The sequence below is a fragment of the Olea europaea genome, unplaced genomic scaffold (genome assembly GCF_002742605.1).
Source record: "Olea europaea var. sylvestris unplaced genomic scaffold, O_europaea_v1 scaffold60, whole genome shotgun sequence".
In the NCBI taxonomy this organism is placed as follows: Eukaryota; Viridiplantae; Streptophyta; class Magnoliopsida; order Lamiales; family Oleaceae; genus Olea; species Olea europaea.
The window spans coordinates 97863-112448 of NW_019264346.1; the positions used below are offsets into that span (position 1 = coordinate 97863).

The 14586-nt window shown below is 33.3% G+C and overlaps 2 protein-coding genes across 2 annotated transcripts; both read left to right on the plus strand.

The window, feature by feature from the left end:
* Window positions 1-2840: 2840 nt before the first annotated feature.
* On the plus strand, window positions 2841-4706 carry LOC111389555 (ethylene-responsive transcription factor RAP2-13-like). Its single transcript, XM_023014482.1, has one exon. The coding sequence runs from the start codon at window positions 3395-3397 to the stop codon at window positions 4391-4393; it is 999 nt and encodes a 332-aa protein (XP_022870250.1). The 5' UTR covers window positions 2841-3394; the 3' UTR covers window positions 4394-4706.
* A 7764-nt stretch (window positions 4707-12470) lies between these two features.
* LOC111389556 (ethylene-responsive transcription factor RAP2-13-like) lies at window positions 12471-14310 on the plus strand. Its single transcript, XM_023014483.1, has 2 exons — window positions 12471-12826; window positions 12975-14310. The coding sequence occupies exon 2, from the start codon at window positions 13033-13035 to the stop codon at window positions 14008-14010; it is 978 nt and encodes a 325-aa protein (XP_022870251.1). The 5' UTR covers window positions 12471-12826; window positions 12975-13032; the 3' UTR covers window positions 14011-14310.
* Window positions 14311-14586: the final 276 nt, after the last annotated feature.

The following is a 14586-nucleotide window of genomic DNA, read 5'->3' on the forward strand; positions in this document are numbered from 1 at the left end:
GTATTTTACCGATGTAGGATTATATTCCCTTAACGTGCCCCCGCAAGATGGTGGCTCGTTTGAGCAGACCAATCTTGAAATCCATGTGCTCATTTTTAGAGATTTAATCGGATCGAATCTCTCGTTGGAACTTAATGGGCTCTGACACTATGTAAAGATTTGGGATCCATCTTAATAAGGTACCTTATTAAGAGAAGTGTCCAAATTCTTTATATATTGGTCATTATTTCGGTATTTTACCGATGTGGGATTATATTCCCTTAACACATGCAAGCATGAGTCTAACCAGCTTGTAAGTCCATTCTCTCTTTCATAGATATTCTCCAATTTATCGGCGATAACTTTTCCCTTAAGTTAGTCCAAGGAATTCAGCATCATTAACGGCTTGATGATGCTTCATTTTATTTGCATAGTTAGTAAATGCATTCTTATCTTCTTCTTTTTTCTTTTTTTTTTAATTGTTGGTTTTATTTTATGGCATTGAATGTTATACCTAGTATTATTAGTTTATTCTAATCTATCAAGCATCATCTAGGATGATAGGATGTTTTTATGTTGTGTCACATGAGCTTGAGAACCATTATGCAATTAAACTGATATACTTGTATAAACAATAAAATATGAATAAAAAATGAAACTGATATAAATATATAATTAGAAGCAGCTGAATTAATAATCCAACTATAGGATAGACAAATAAGAGATTACATGCCAAATAGACTGGCGATCCACCAAATTCCTTTGTCTAGAAGTGAATGATTTTCATCGGACATGATAAAGAAACAGATAAAAACTGAATTTGAGGCTGGAATATGATATCGTTTACAACTCTGATAAAAATGGCTAGCAAGAAAATGAGAAAAAGAATATGTTTTGTGAACTACGTCTATATTTTACTCAACTGCCTTGTATTTGTAGACAGATTTACAAGATTAGGATATACATAAAGATAATAAAAAAAAAAAAAACTGACAACTCTCTCTAACCAAAAAAATTAGATTAAAATTTATAAGATTTAGATATATACAAAGATAGGAAATTGATAACTCCGTTATGTTAACTGAAAAACTAAAATATACGATATTATTTTTGTCCAAACTATACCAAAAGGTTGAGGGCAGATTTATTACATTTTACAAAGGTAAAAAGTACCCTTTTTTTCTTTTTTCTTTTTTTTTTTTTTTTTTTTATAATATGCTTCTTTAATCATTCATATATGTTTTTGCATTTGAGTTTAAAGGTGATTCACCCTATTTACCCTAAATTCATGGCCATTTTGAACAAAAACTGTAATTACGAATTATTGGAGTTTGCATAAGAAAAGTTTGATACAACGTCAAAACGCAGAAGTACAAAATAGTATATGATTAAGGACAACAATTGCATCTTTTTTCTAAAGGAAAATGTTCAGATGTATCATTGTTCATCAAGTAAAGAAAAGTTCAATTTTTAAGGTGTACACCCAAAACTTCGTGTTGCAATTACTTTGTTCTCTTTAACTTTTTAAAGTCGGTTATCTACATCTTCTCGTGTATAAAAATGGCATGTTTCCTTATATTTATAGCTTGTACATTTGTGGATAAGTGGTTAAGATTTATTATAGTTAAAGGTCAAAAGAAGTCATACACAACATTTTACACTTGTTCTTTATATATATATATATATATATATATATATAGGAGAGAAAAATTTAATTTATTTTAATTTAATTTAATTTGATAAGATATAATGGGGGCCAAATGGGTGCTACATTGAAGCACAAGTCTAGTGATCTTTGAAATCATTTTTATTGTAAATTATTTACAATTCAAACTGAATTTTTGTTCTTTGTTCATTTTCAATGAAACTTGAGTTTTACTCCACTAAAGCAGTATTTTTCAAATTTCAACATCTTTTAATTTTAGTTGAACTTGACCTAATAATATACACATACCAAACATTTAAAAGTACAACATAGTTGGGATTCCAATAGAGAATTCTAGACTCAAACCGTGTTCTATTCTTTAATTGAGTCAAGAAAAAGCACCATTATAAATAGGAAGATGCTACATGTTTTAATATTTTTGTACAAACTTTTTTACTTACACATAATGGGAAGATGGAGTTTACATGTCGGAATTATTTAATTCATGTGGGGACTTCATGCATGTGAGAGAAAGCAGAAGTTTTTGTCAACTAAAATTTGTACAAATATCTTAATCCTTATAAATAATACTTTTGAAATGTGTTGATATCAAGTATGAAGAGCTCATACTCCTCTGAATTAGGTAATGACTGGTTAACTTTACAATTATCACTATTAAGCTACCTACTTTTAGGTACGCAACATAGAATTATGGATGCATCAAAAGTACAGTTTATGAACCTAAATCAAAAGAAATGCAAGTATTCTACATATAATAAATTCCCATCGTCTTTTTTTATTTTTATACATTTCTAACTTGATTCTTTATAAGGTTAGCACATTACAGAACTCTTACAGAATTCTCACAAAAGAGTGAGATCGAAATTTTTTTTCTTCGGAAGGGGGGGTGGGGGGGGGTGGGGGGGATTTTTTTGCCCTGAGCTAATATAAAGAAAAGAAAAATCCATATAAAAAGTCACATTTATCATCATTTCGACATTATGTCAAAAAGTAACCTACAAGGCTAAAACCAGTCGACCGAACTCTACAGCCCAATATTTAAGTGCCACGTGTAGAACACTTTAGAAAGCCACCACACCTGCCAGTCACTGACTTGGTAATACCTTACGTGGCAGCTTTCTACTGGCCGGTATAGATAAAGTTGCATTAGAAGGGCTAAGCAAGCAAAGAGTTAGAGAGAGAGAGAGGACGACGCCCAGGCCTTTTATATGCACATCTGTAGCGTCGCTGCCATTTTCAAGAGTGAAGAAAGAGCACTTAAAAATCAGAACTTTTTTTTTTTGTGTGGATTAGCATTTTTCATCTCATTTTCTTTGATTTCCCCCTTTTTCTTAACACCCCTTTTCTTGGATCCCATTCTGTAATTATCTCTCTTTCAAATTTTGATCAATTTTTTCAGGGTTCGTTCTTGTTGAAAAAAAATCACATCACAAACGAAGAAACTAATTTTAGAAAGACCGGCGTGTTCTTGAAAGCCAGGTGGTTCAGAATAGAGATCAGTATAAGCTTAATTTCTCTGTTCTTTTGTTATTACAGTAAAAAGGTATTTGTTTGATCAAAATAGCTAAAAGGGTTTTCTTTTCTATCCCTTTTGGGTTGATTTAGGTTTCTTGAATTAATTTATATTAATAGATTCAAAGGTGTCAAAAGGGGTGTTTATTTGAAGCCTCTTTGATTCTTTGATTGTGCAGGAAGCTTGTTGTTTTTCCGATCTGTTTCATTTTTCTTGTATAAATTTGAGAAAATATCATGGCAGCAGCTACAGATACATTCAATTCTAGTGGCAGTCGTATTTTCTCATCAGATCTGTTAAATGAGGAGTTCATTCAAGTACTTGATCCTTTTATGAAAAGTGCTTCACCAAATCCCTCAAGTTCTTCTACTTGTTCTTCTAATTTTTACCCTTTTGGATCTTCTTGTTCTTCAATCTGTTCTGAATCCAATTTGAATCCTGATTTTGGCCAAATCCCGTTGAAACCCCAGATGTTTTCTCCGGTTTTTTCGAGTTTTAACCAAATGGATGATCTTAATCACCTCACACCATCACAGTTTATGCAATTCCAGGCTCAATTCCAATTCAAACAGCAGCAATTGATGCCTCAGGGAAACTCATTTACGCGGTTTCTTAGCCCAAAACCTGTCCCAATGAAGAAAGCTGTGATTCCCGTGAAGGCTGCGAAGCTTTACCGGGGAGTAAGACAGAGGCACTGGGGCAAATGGGTAGCTGAAATTAGACTTCCAAGGAATAGAACCAGGCTTTGGCTTGGAACTTTTGACACGTCTGAACAGGCGGCCTTGGCTTATGATAAGGCTGCATATAAACTGAGAGGAGAGTTTGCAAGACTCAATTTTCCTAATCTTAGGCATCAATTATGCGGGTTCAAGTCGCTGCAGTCTTCCATTGACGCAAAACTACAAGCCATATGTGAAAATTTGGCCAATTCACCGAAACAGGGGAAGAGTTCAGGGAAGGCCCGTTCTGTTTCGAATCGAAAGAGTAAAGTTTTAAACCAAACAGGCGACGAGAAGACCAAAAATGTTATGAACGATTCATTGAATGGAGGATTTGGTGTTGACCGTATCCCGGTTGAGGCCTCCTCATCATTGTCGTCCCCATTGGATGAAGGGTCGGCATCACCTGAATCCGATATCACCTTTCTGGATTTCTTGGAGCCATCATCCAATGAATTCGATAACTTTGTGTTGCAGCAGCACCCTTCAGTGGAGATAGACTGGGCAGCCTTATAACATAGTACTTATGTTTTCGTTATTTTCTTTAGTTTGCTTGGTTTTTGTGTGAAATTTGGTTTTAGTTTGGTGTTTTAGTTTGGTGTCAATTGAGGCCTTTGCGATGGAGTTTTTGACATTTGCTAAGGCCCTTAAGGGTGTGGAATAGTTTATGTTGTTATGGATAGTCTAAAATCTCTTCATCTTGATCAGCTGGTGCTTTTTATTTCTAGCCTGATGATGAGAGACATTGTGCATTTCTTGAATGTAATTACAGTCTATGAATGTATTTCAGTTTCTCTGTGAATAATAAATCATGGTGTGTTTCGTTGTAGCTCCGAATTTTTAGTGTTCTTGCAGCAAATCTCAGTGTTACCTATTTACGAAAATTCTGCACGTTAGGTTTTTCATGAAAAAATGAATCTGGTCTTCGCCCAAGCATAGAGATGCAGTTCAATGAGTTTGGTAAAATGATAAATCCAAGCTCTGAAATTAGAACTATGAATCCTTGAGTTTGATCGATTCTGGCGAGTAGAATTTATTGTTCTCCTCTATGCTGTTTTGTGATTATGATAATTTGTTGTGTTCTCTCCCTGGTTAGACCATTGAGTCCAGCAAATTTAAATTAAGAGCCTTTCCTTATAACAGTTGATGAGTTAAAGAAATTGGCCCTTTTTGTATCATCATATAAACTTGTATTTGACGGTTAATGCAATGAGAAAAGGAAAGAAAATATACCATGGAAACTATTTGATTTAAGTGAGGCCAGTAGATCTTTTATATATATATATATATATACTGAACAAAAACTTATTTATACGAAATGATACTTTGAACTTGGAAGGTGGAATGAGCACCAAAAAATTAATGATAATTTTTTATCATTTTTGGTACTGTTGGATAAGCCGTTTAGACCTTTGGTCCCTAACGAGACCCAATGAAAAATGGGACCACTTCTTATGAAAAGATTATAGACAGTAAAATAATGTTAAGAGTCCAGTGCTTCTTAGGCCCTAATGTGAATTGAAAATATACCATAAAAAGTTGGAAGCTCCAGTTAAACACGAGATAACCAATTTGATTTAAGTAATGCTACAACTCAAAGTCCCTAACCATAACCAAGTTCGCGTCTCTAGTTCAGTCCACAAGCTCGAACAAACATGGCTACCAAGCATAGGCTATCCGAAGTCAGCAACATACCTCGACTATTATTAATAAAGGTTGAACTAGAGATTTCAATGCTCGAAGAATCACAATAACCCATACAACAAGACACCCAAGGTCGAATTAGAGAATTCAGTCAATTATAGATGGTTGTTTGTGCATTCTACAAATATATTCTTCAAATAAGTATGATTACATGAGAACCCAAACACACTACTCAAGAGGTGTAACGTTTCAAGTTTCCCATGAGCCAAGAAAATGCCAAAACTGCCCAATGGGACATTTGCCCCTAAAGAAAAGATTAAAACTATTGTTTTGAAATGATATCATAAATGCTTTCTGCTATTTTGTTTCATTTGGACTGTCAATGTTTCTCTGATGTAAATCAAATGTATCAGGTCATAATTTGATCGATGTGGCTCTAGGTTTATTATTTAATTTATTGAAATGGTTCAAATGACTCCATTCAAGTAATACAAAAGGGATTATTCTGTTGACTATAAATTATAAACAAGCAAATTTATTTCTCTATTAATAAATTTAAATTCAAAGTGAATTAGAGTGCGGGTAAACATTATATATTTGAGTCTTATAACTACTCATTTATGAAAGATCTAGGTGAGACCTTTGGTGAAAAAAGTCAGTAAGCACATAAGGAGTGAGTTGAACATAAAATATAAACAAATTCTTTACAATTGCATTATTATCACCGGCTAATTTGTTCAATTTTGTAAGGGACATATTTCTTGTTAGTATTGTGATGGCAAATCAAATAAGCAAATGTGAACGACAATAAGTTAAGAGTTATTTCAGAATGATGTAACTTTTTTTTACATTAAAATAAGAAGAATAATTCCATAGGTATAAGGAATTATTGGCTGAAATGATACAGGTGCTGCATTGACAACATCTCTATGGTACATTTTTCTGTGTTTGTTGAGTCAAAAATCAAACAGTAAATTAATGATAGAGTACATTGCTTATTAAGCCCTAATGCAAACTGAAAATATACCATAGAAAGTTGGAAGCCCTAGTTAAACGTCAGATAAACAATTTGATTTATGTAATGCTACAACTCAAAGTCCAACACCATAACCAAGTTTGCATCTCTAGTTCTGTCCACAAGCTCGAACAAACATGGCTACAAAGCATAGGCTATCCCAAGTCAGCAACATACCTCGACTATTATTAATAAAGGTTGAACTAGAGATTTCAATGCTCGAAGAATCACAATAACCCATACAACAAGACACACAAGGTCGAATTAGAGAGTTTGCTCAACTATATATGGTTGTTTGTGCATTTTACAAATATATTCTCTAAATAAGTATGATTACATGAGAACACAAACACACTACACAAGAGGTGTAACTTTTCAAGTTTCCCAAGAGCCAAGAAAATGCATATTTGTCCCTAAAGAAAATATTAAAACTATTGTTTTGAAATGATATCATAAATGTTTTCTGCTAATTTTTTTTTTTTTTTTTCATTTGGATTGTCAATCTTTCTCTGATATCAATCTAATGTATCAGGTCATAATTTGATTAATGTGGCTCGAGGTTTATTATTTAATTTATCAAAATGGTTCAAATGACTTCATTCAAGTAATACAAAACGGATTATTCTGTTCCCTATAAATTATAAACAAGAAAAAATTATCTCTATTTATAAATTTAAATTCAAAGTTAATTAGAGCGTAAGTAAACATTCTATATTTGAGTCTTATAACTACTCATTTATGAAAGATCTAGGTGAAACCTTTGTGAAAAAAGTGAGTATGTACATAAGGAGTGAGTTGAACATAAAATATAAACAAATTCTTTACAATTGCATTATTGTCCCTCGCTATTTTGTTCAATTTCATAAGGGACATATTATTTGTAAGTATTATGAATAATCTGAGGGCACACACGGCTAATTAAATATGAAAATGAGAATGACAATAAGGTAAGAGTTACTTTAGAACGACGTAACTTTTCTTTACATAAAAATAAGAAGAATAATTCCATAGCTATAAGGAATTATTGACTGAAATGATATAGGTGTTGCATTGACAACATTTGTATGGTACATTTTCTATGTTTGTTGTGTCAAAAATCAATGAAAAATTGCCAAGTGTTTTTCTATAAAAATTTTATTAAACTTTTTTTGTACTTGTACCAAAATTGAAACAAGAAATTAAAAGTATTTTTATGGATGTAACTTTACTTTCTTTCTCCTTTTTTTTAGGGTTATCTCTTGAATGTTGGAATATCGAGGCTAGTATCCCGCCCCAAAATTCTAACTAATTCAATATTCTTAATCTTTCTTCTCAGCAAGCAAAGACAATTCACATGACTGCCAAAATATGAGAGAGAGAGTAGGTGAAAAAGTCTTTTGGGCCACGACGAATACTTCAAGTTTGAGCAAGACTTTACCTTCTCTATGCCACTTATTAGATTCTGTATAATGTACAAAAACAATATTTTCCTTTTACCTTGAGTAGTGGACCTTCTTTGTATAGCAAGAAAAGTGTACAATTTGAGGCTAAATGGGTGTGAATGAAATCATGAACGAAAATTAAGCATCTTAATGGCTTGTTTTCTAATATACACTATACGACACAAGACAGTGTTAGAAAAAATAGAAGAAATTAAACTCTGATTCGTTACTCACTCAAGTAATGTTCATGCATAAACATACACAAGACTTATGTTGGGCAATTTCACTTATTGTAAGAATAAATTTATCAATCAAAGCAATTAATTATGGTGATTAAATATGCAAGTAGATTATCAAAGCAAAACAAGAGAACACACACAACACCAAATTTTGTGTAAAAAAACCCTCCAGTATAAAGGGAAAAACCCACAGGGCAACTATGGCCAAATCCACTATATTAAATATAGATTACAATATTCAAGTTTATGCTCCAAAACTTGAATTCCCAACAAATTGAGAATACCACCTTATCAATCTCTAAGACACCAAATAATCTCACCACAAATCAACAATTTGATGAAACTTGTGAAATACTTATTTTGAATACTACACCTCTAGAGTGCCCAAAATACACCTTAGAGGAATTTCCAATTTGTTCTTAAATAGAAAATCAACCTGTGTAAAATCCACATCTCAAGAAAGAAAGAAAACCAACACTTGCTTCTTCTCTAACCAAAGTCAAAACCAAAGTATTTTCCCTCTTAAAATTGAAATTGAGCAACCCTTGTTTTCTGTGTTCTTTTTCTAGCAATTTGAAAACCTCAGTTTCTGTATTTTTCTCCACGTGATAGCCACGGTTTGATGATCATATATATACCAATGTGTGACCTAAATGATATGTGTGTGTGTGTGTGTGTTGGATTGGCTTTTTTACCTTTAATTCCTCATGGGCTGAACAAGCCCATATAACAATCTCTCATTCTAGCCTACTGAGTAAAGAGATTATCATCTAACACATTAGTTAGAATCTACACTAACCAGTGTGGCACAAAACTTAAGCTTTTCTCTAATCACAACCTTTGTCATCATGTCAATTGGATTTTTCTCTGTATGAGTCTTTTCCAACAATATCAATTGTTTTGCCACTACTTGTCATAGCCAATGATATCTCACATCAATATCCTTCGTTCGAAAATGATAAGTAGCATTCTTGCTCAAGTCTAATGCACTCTAACTGTCACAATTAACTACATACACATCTTGCTTCAAACTCAAATCTTGGAGAAATTGTTTCATCCAAAACATTTCTTTCCTACTTCAATTACTGTAATATACTCAGTCGTAGTTATAAATAAGGCAACACACTTTTGTAATTTTGACTGCCATGAGACAGCTTCCCCTGCAAAAGTGATCAAATATCCTGAAGTTGATTTTCTACTATCAAGATCACTAGCCATATCTGCATCTATAAAACCCTCCAAAATTGGTTTTGAACCTTCAAAAGATAAGCACATCTTGAAGTACCTCTCAAGTATCTAAAGATCTATTTCACTAGCTCGATCTTTACCGGAATTAACAAGATATAGTTGACTACCCCGACTACATGAGCAATGTCTGGCCGTTACAAATCATGGCATACATCAAACTCCCAACCGCAAAGGAGTAAGGAATCTATGCCTTGTTTATTTTTCTTCTTAGAAGAACAAGTCACCTTACTTAGTTTGAAATGACTACCAAGTGGTGTCCCAACTGATTTAGCATTTTCATCTTATCTCGTTGGAACTTAATGGGCTCTGACACTATGTAAAGATTTGGGATCCATCTTAATAAGGTACCTTATTAAGAGGAGTGTCCAAATTCTTTATATATTGGTCATTATTTCGGTATTTTACCGATGTGGGATTATATTCCCTTAACACATGCAAGCATGAGTCTAACCAGCTTGTAAGTCCATTCTCTCTTTCATAGATATTCTCCAATTTATCGGCGATAACTTTTCCCTTAAGTTAGTCCAAGGAATTCAGCATCATTAACGGCTTGATGATGCTTCATTTTATTTGCATAGTTAGTAAATGCATTCTTATCTTCTTCTTTTTTCTTTTTTTTTTAATTGTTGGTTTTATTTTATGGCATTGAATGTTATACCTAGTATTATTAGTTTATTCTAATCTATCAAGCATCATCTAGGATGATAGGATGTTTTTATGTTGTGTCACATGAGCTTGAGAACCATTATGCAATTAAACTGATATACTTGTATAAACAATAAAATATGAATAAAAAATGAAACTGATATAAATATATAATTAGAAGCAGCTGAATTAATAATCCAACTATAGGATAGACAAATAAGAGATTACATGCCAAATAGACTGACGATCCATCAAATTCCTTTGTCTAGAAGTGAATGATTTTCATCGGACATGATAAAGAAACAGATAAAAACTGAATTTGAGGCTGGAATATGATATCGTTTACAACTCTGATAAAAATGGTTAGCAAGAAAATGAGAAAAAGAATATGTTTTGTGAACTACGTCTATATTTTACTCAACTGCCTTGTATTTGTAGACAGATTTACAAGATTAGGATATACATAAAAAAAAAAAAAAAAAAAAAAAAAAAACAAAAACTTTTTTTAACCAAAAAAATTAAATTAAAATTTAAAAAATTTAATTTTACTTTTTAAAAGGAAAAAAATCCCCTTTTTTTTTTTTTTTTTTTTTTTTTTTTTTTTATAATATGCTTCTTTAATCATTCATATATGTTTTTGCATTTGAGTTTAAAGGTGATTCACCCTATTTACCCTAAATTCATGGCCATTTTGAACAAAAACTGTAATTACGAATTATTGGAGTTTGCATAAGAAAAGTTTGATACAACGTCAAAACGCAGAAGTACAAAATAGTATATGATTAAGGACAACAATTGCATCTTTTTTCTAAAGGAAAATGTTCAGATGTATCACTGTTCATCAAGTAAAGAAAAGTTCAATTTTTAAGGTGTACACCCACACCCAAAACTTCGTGTTGCAATTACTTTGTTCTCTTTAACTTTTGAAGTCGGTTATCTACATCTTCTCGTGTATAAAAATGACATGTTTCCTTATATTTATAACTTGTACATTTGTGGATAAGTGGTTAAGATATATATGAGAAAGAAAAACTAATTTAATTTAATAAGATATAATGGGGGCCAAATGGGTGCTAAATCGAAGCACAAGTCTAGTGATCTTTGAAATCTTTTTTATTGTAAATTATTTACAATTCAAACTGACTTTTTGTTCTTTGTTTATTTTCAATGAAACTTGAGTTTTACTCCACTAAAGCAGTATTTTTCAAATTTCAACATCTTTAAATTTTAGTTGAACTTGACCTAATAATATACACATACCAAACATTTAAAAGTACAACATATTTGGGATTCCAATAGAGAATTCTAGACTCAAACCGTGTCCCATTCTTTTAGAAACGTGATAGGAATATGGTTAATTGAGTCAAGAAAAAGCACTATTATAAATAGGAAGATGCTACATGTTCTAACATTTTTGTACAAACTCTTTTACTTACACTTATAATGGGAAGATGGGGTCTAGATGTCGAAATTATTTAATCCATGTGAGGACTTCATGCATGTGAGAGTGAGTAGAAGTTTTTGTCACAAATATCTTAATCCTTATAAATAATACTTTTGAAATGTGTTGCTATCAAGTATGAAGAGCTCATACTCCTCCGAATTAGGTAATGATTGGTTAACCTTACAATCATCACTATTCAACTACTTACTTTTAGGTACGCAACTACCTACAATCATCAAGTATGAAGAGCTCATACTCCTCCGAATTAGGTAATGACCGGTTAACCTTACAATCATCACTATTCAACTACCCACTTTTAGTTATGCAACATAGAATTATGAATGCATCAAAATCTACAGTTTATGAAGGAAATGCAAGTATTCCTCATATAATAAATTCCCGTCGTCTTTTTTTATTTTTATACATTTCTAACTTGATTCTTTATTGGGTCAGCACATTACAGAACTCTTACAGAATTCTCACAAAAGAGTGAGATCGAAATTTTTTTTCTTCATTTTTTATTACATTGGAACTCATGTGGGACCGACCCCCTGTGAAACGTCGATAAGCCCTCTGTAAGCAAAGCTATGTACACAGAGCTTTGCTGTTCTTTATAAGGTTGTATAGGGGCGCAGTTGGCGGGGAGCGGGGGGAGTAGGGGAATTTTTTTTGCCCTGAGCTAATATAAAGAAAAGAAAAATCCATATAAAAAGTCACATTTATCATCATTTCGACATTATATCAAAAAGTAACCTACAAGGCTAAAACCAGTCGACCGAACTCTACAGCCCAATATTTAAGTGCCACGTGTAGAACACTTTAGAAAGCCCACCACACCTGCCAGTCACTGACTTGGTAATACCTTACGTGGCAGCTTTCTACTGGCCGGTGTAGATAAAGTTGCATTAGAAGGGCTAAGCAAGCAAAGAGTTAGAGAGAGAAGACGAAGCCCAGGCCTTTTATATGCACATCTGTAGCGTTGCTGCCATTTTCAAGAGTGAAGAAAGAGCACTTAAAAATCGGAACTTTTTTTTGTGTGGATTAGCATTTTTCATCTCATTTTCTTTGATTTCCCCCTTTTTCTTAACACCCTTTTCTTGGATCCCATTTTGTAATTATCTCTCTTTCAAATTTTGATCAATTTTTTCAGGGTTCGTTCTTGTTGAAAAAAATCACATCACAAACGAAGAAACTAATTTTAGAAAGACCGGCGTGTTCTTGAAAGCCAGGTGGTTCAGAATAGAGATCAGGATAAGCTTAATTTCTCTGTTCTTTTGTTATTACAGTAAAAAGGTATTTGTTTGATCAAAATAGCTAAAAGGGTTTTCTTTTCTATCCCTTTTGGGTTGATTTAGGTTTCTTGAATTAATTTATATTAATAGATTCAAAGGTGTCAAAAGGGGTGTTTATTTGAAGCCTCTTTGATTCTTTGATTGTGCAGGAAGCTTGTTGTTTTTCCGATCTGTTTCATTTTTCTTGTATAAATTTGAGAAAATATCATGGCAGCGGCTACAGATACATTCAATTCTAGTGGCAGTCATATTTTCTCATCAGATCTGTTAAATGAGGAGTTTATTCAAGTACTTGATCCTTTTATGAAAGGTGCTTCACCAAATCCCTCAAGTTCTTCTAATTTTTACCCTTTTGGATCTTCTAGTTCTTCAATCTGTTCTGAATCGAATTTGAATCCTGATTTTGGCCAAATCCCGTTGAAACCCCAGATGTTTTCTCCAGTTTTTTCGAGTTTTAACCAAATGGATGATCTTAATCACCTCACACCATCACAGTTTATGCAATTCCAGGCTCAATTCCAATTCAAACAGCAGCAATTGATGCCTCAGGGCAACTCGTTTACGCGGTTTCTTAGCCCAAAACCTGTCCCAATGAAGAAAGCTGTGATTCCCGTGAAGGCTGCGAAGCTTTACCGGGGAGTAAGACAGAGGCACTGGGGCAAATGGGTAGCTGAAATTAGACTTCCAAGGAATAGAACCAGGCTTTGGCTTGGAACTTTTGACACGTCTGAACAGGCGGCCTTGGCTTATGATAAGGCTGCATATAAACTGAGAGGAGAGTTTGCAAGACTCAATTTTCCTAATCTTAGGCATCAATTATGCGGGTTCAAGTCGCTGCAGTCCTCCATTGATGCAAAACTACAAGCCATATGTGAAAATTTGGCTAATTCACCGAAACAGGGGAAGAGTTCAGGGAAGGCCCGTTCTGTTTCGAATCGAAAGAGTAAAGTTTTAAACCAAACAGGCGACGAGAAGACCAAAAATGTTATGAACGATTCATTGAATGGAGGATTTGGTGTTGACCGTATCCAGGTCGACGCCTCCTCATCATTGTCGTCCCCATTGGATGAAGGGTCGGCATCACCTGAATCCGATATCACCTTTCTGGATTTCTTGGAGCCATCATTCGATAACTTTGTGTTGCAGAAGCACCCTTCAGTGGAGATAGACTGGGCAGCTTTATAACATAGTACTTATGTTTTCGTTATTTTCTTTAGTTTGCTTGGTTTTTATGTGAAATTTGGTTTTAGTTTGGTGTCAATTGAGGCCTTTGCAATGAAGTTTTTGACATTTGCAAAGGCCCTTAAGGTTGTGGAATGGTTTATGTTGTTATGTATAATCTAAAATCTCTTCATCTTGATCAACTGGTGCTTTTTATTTCCAGCTTGATGATGGGAGATATTGTGCATTTCTTGAATGTAATTACAGTCTATGAATGTATTTCAGTTTCTCTGTGTATAATAAAACATGGTGTGTTTTGTACTAGCTCCGAATTTTTAGTGTTCTTGTTGCAGCAAATCTCAGTGTTATCTATTTACGAAAATTCTGCACGTCAGGTTTTTCATGAAAAAATGAATCTGGTCTTCGCCCAAGTATGGAGATGCAGTTCAATGAATTTGGTAAAATGATAAATCCAAGCTCTGAAATTAGAACTATGAATCCTTGAGTTTGATCGAATCTGAATAATATACAATGATAGCATGTTATCTGGCGAGTAGAATTTATCGTTCTCCTCTATGCTGTTTTGTGATTATAATAATT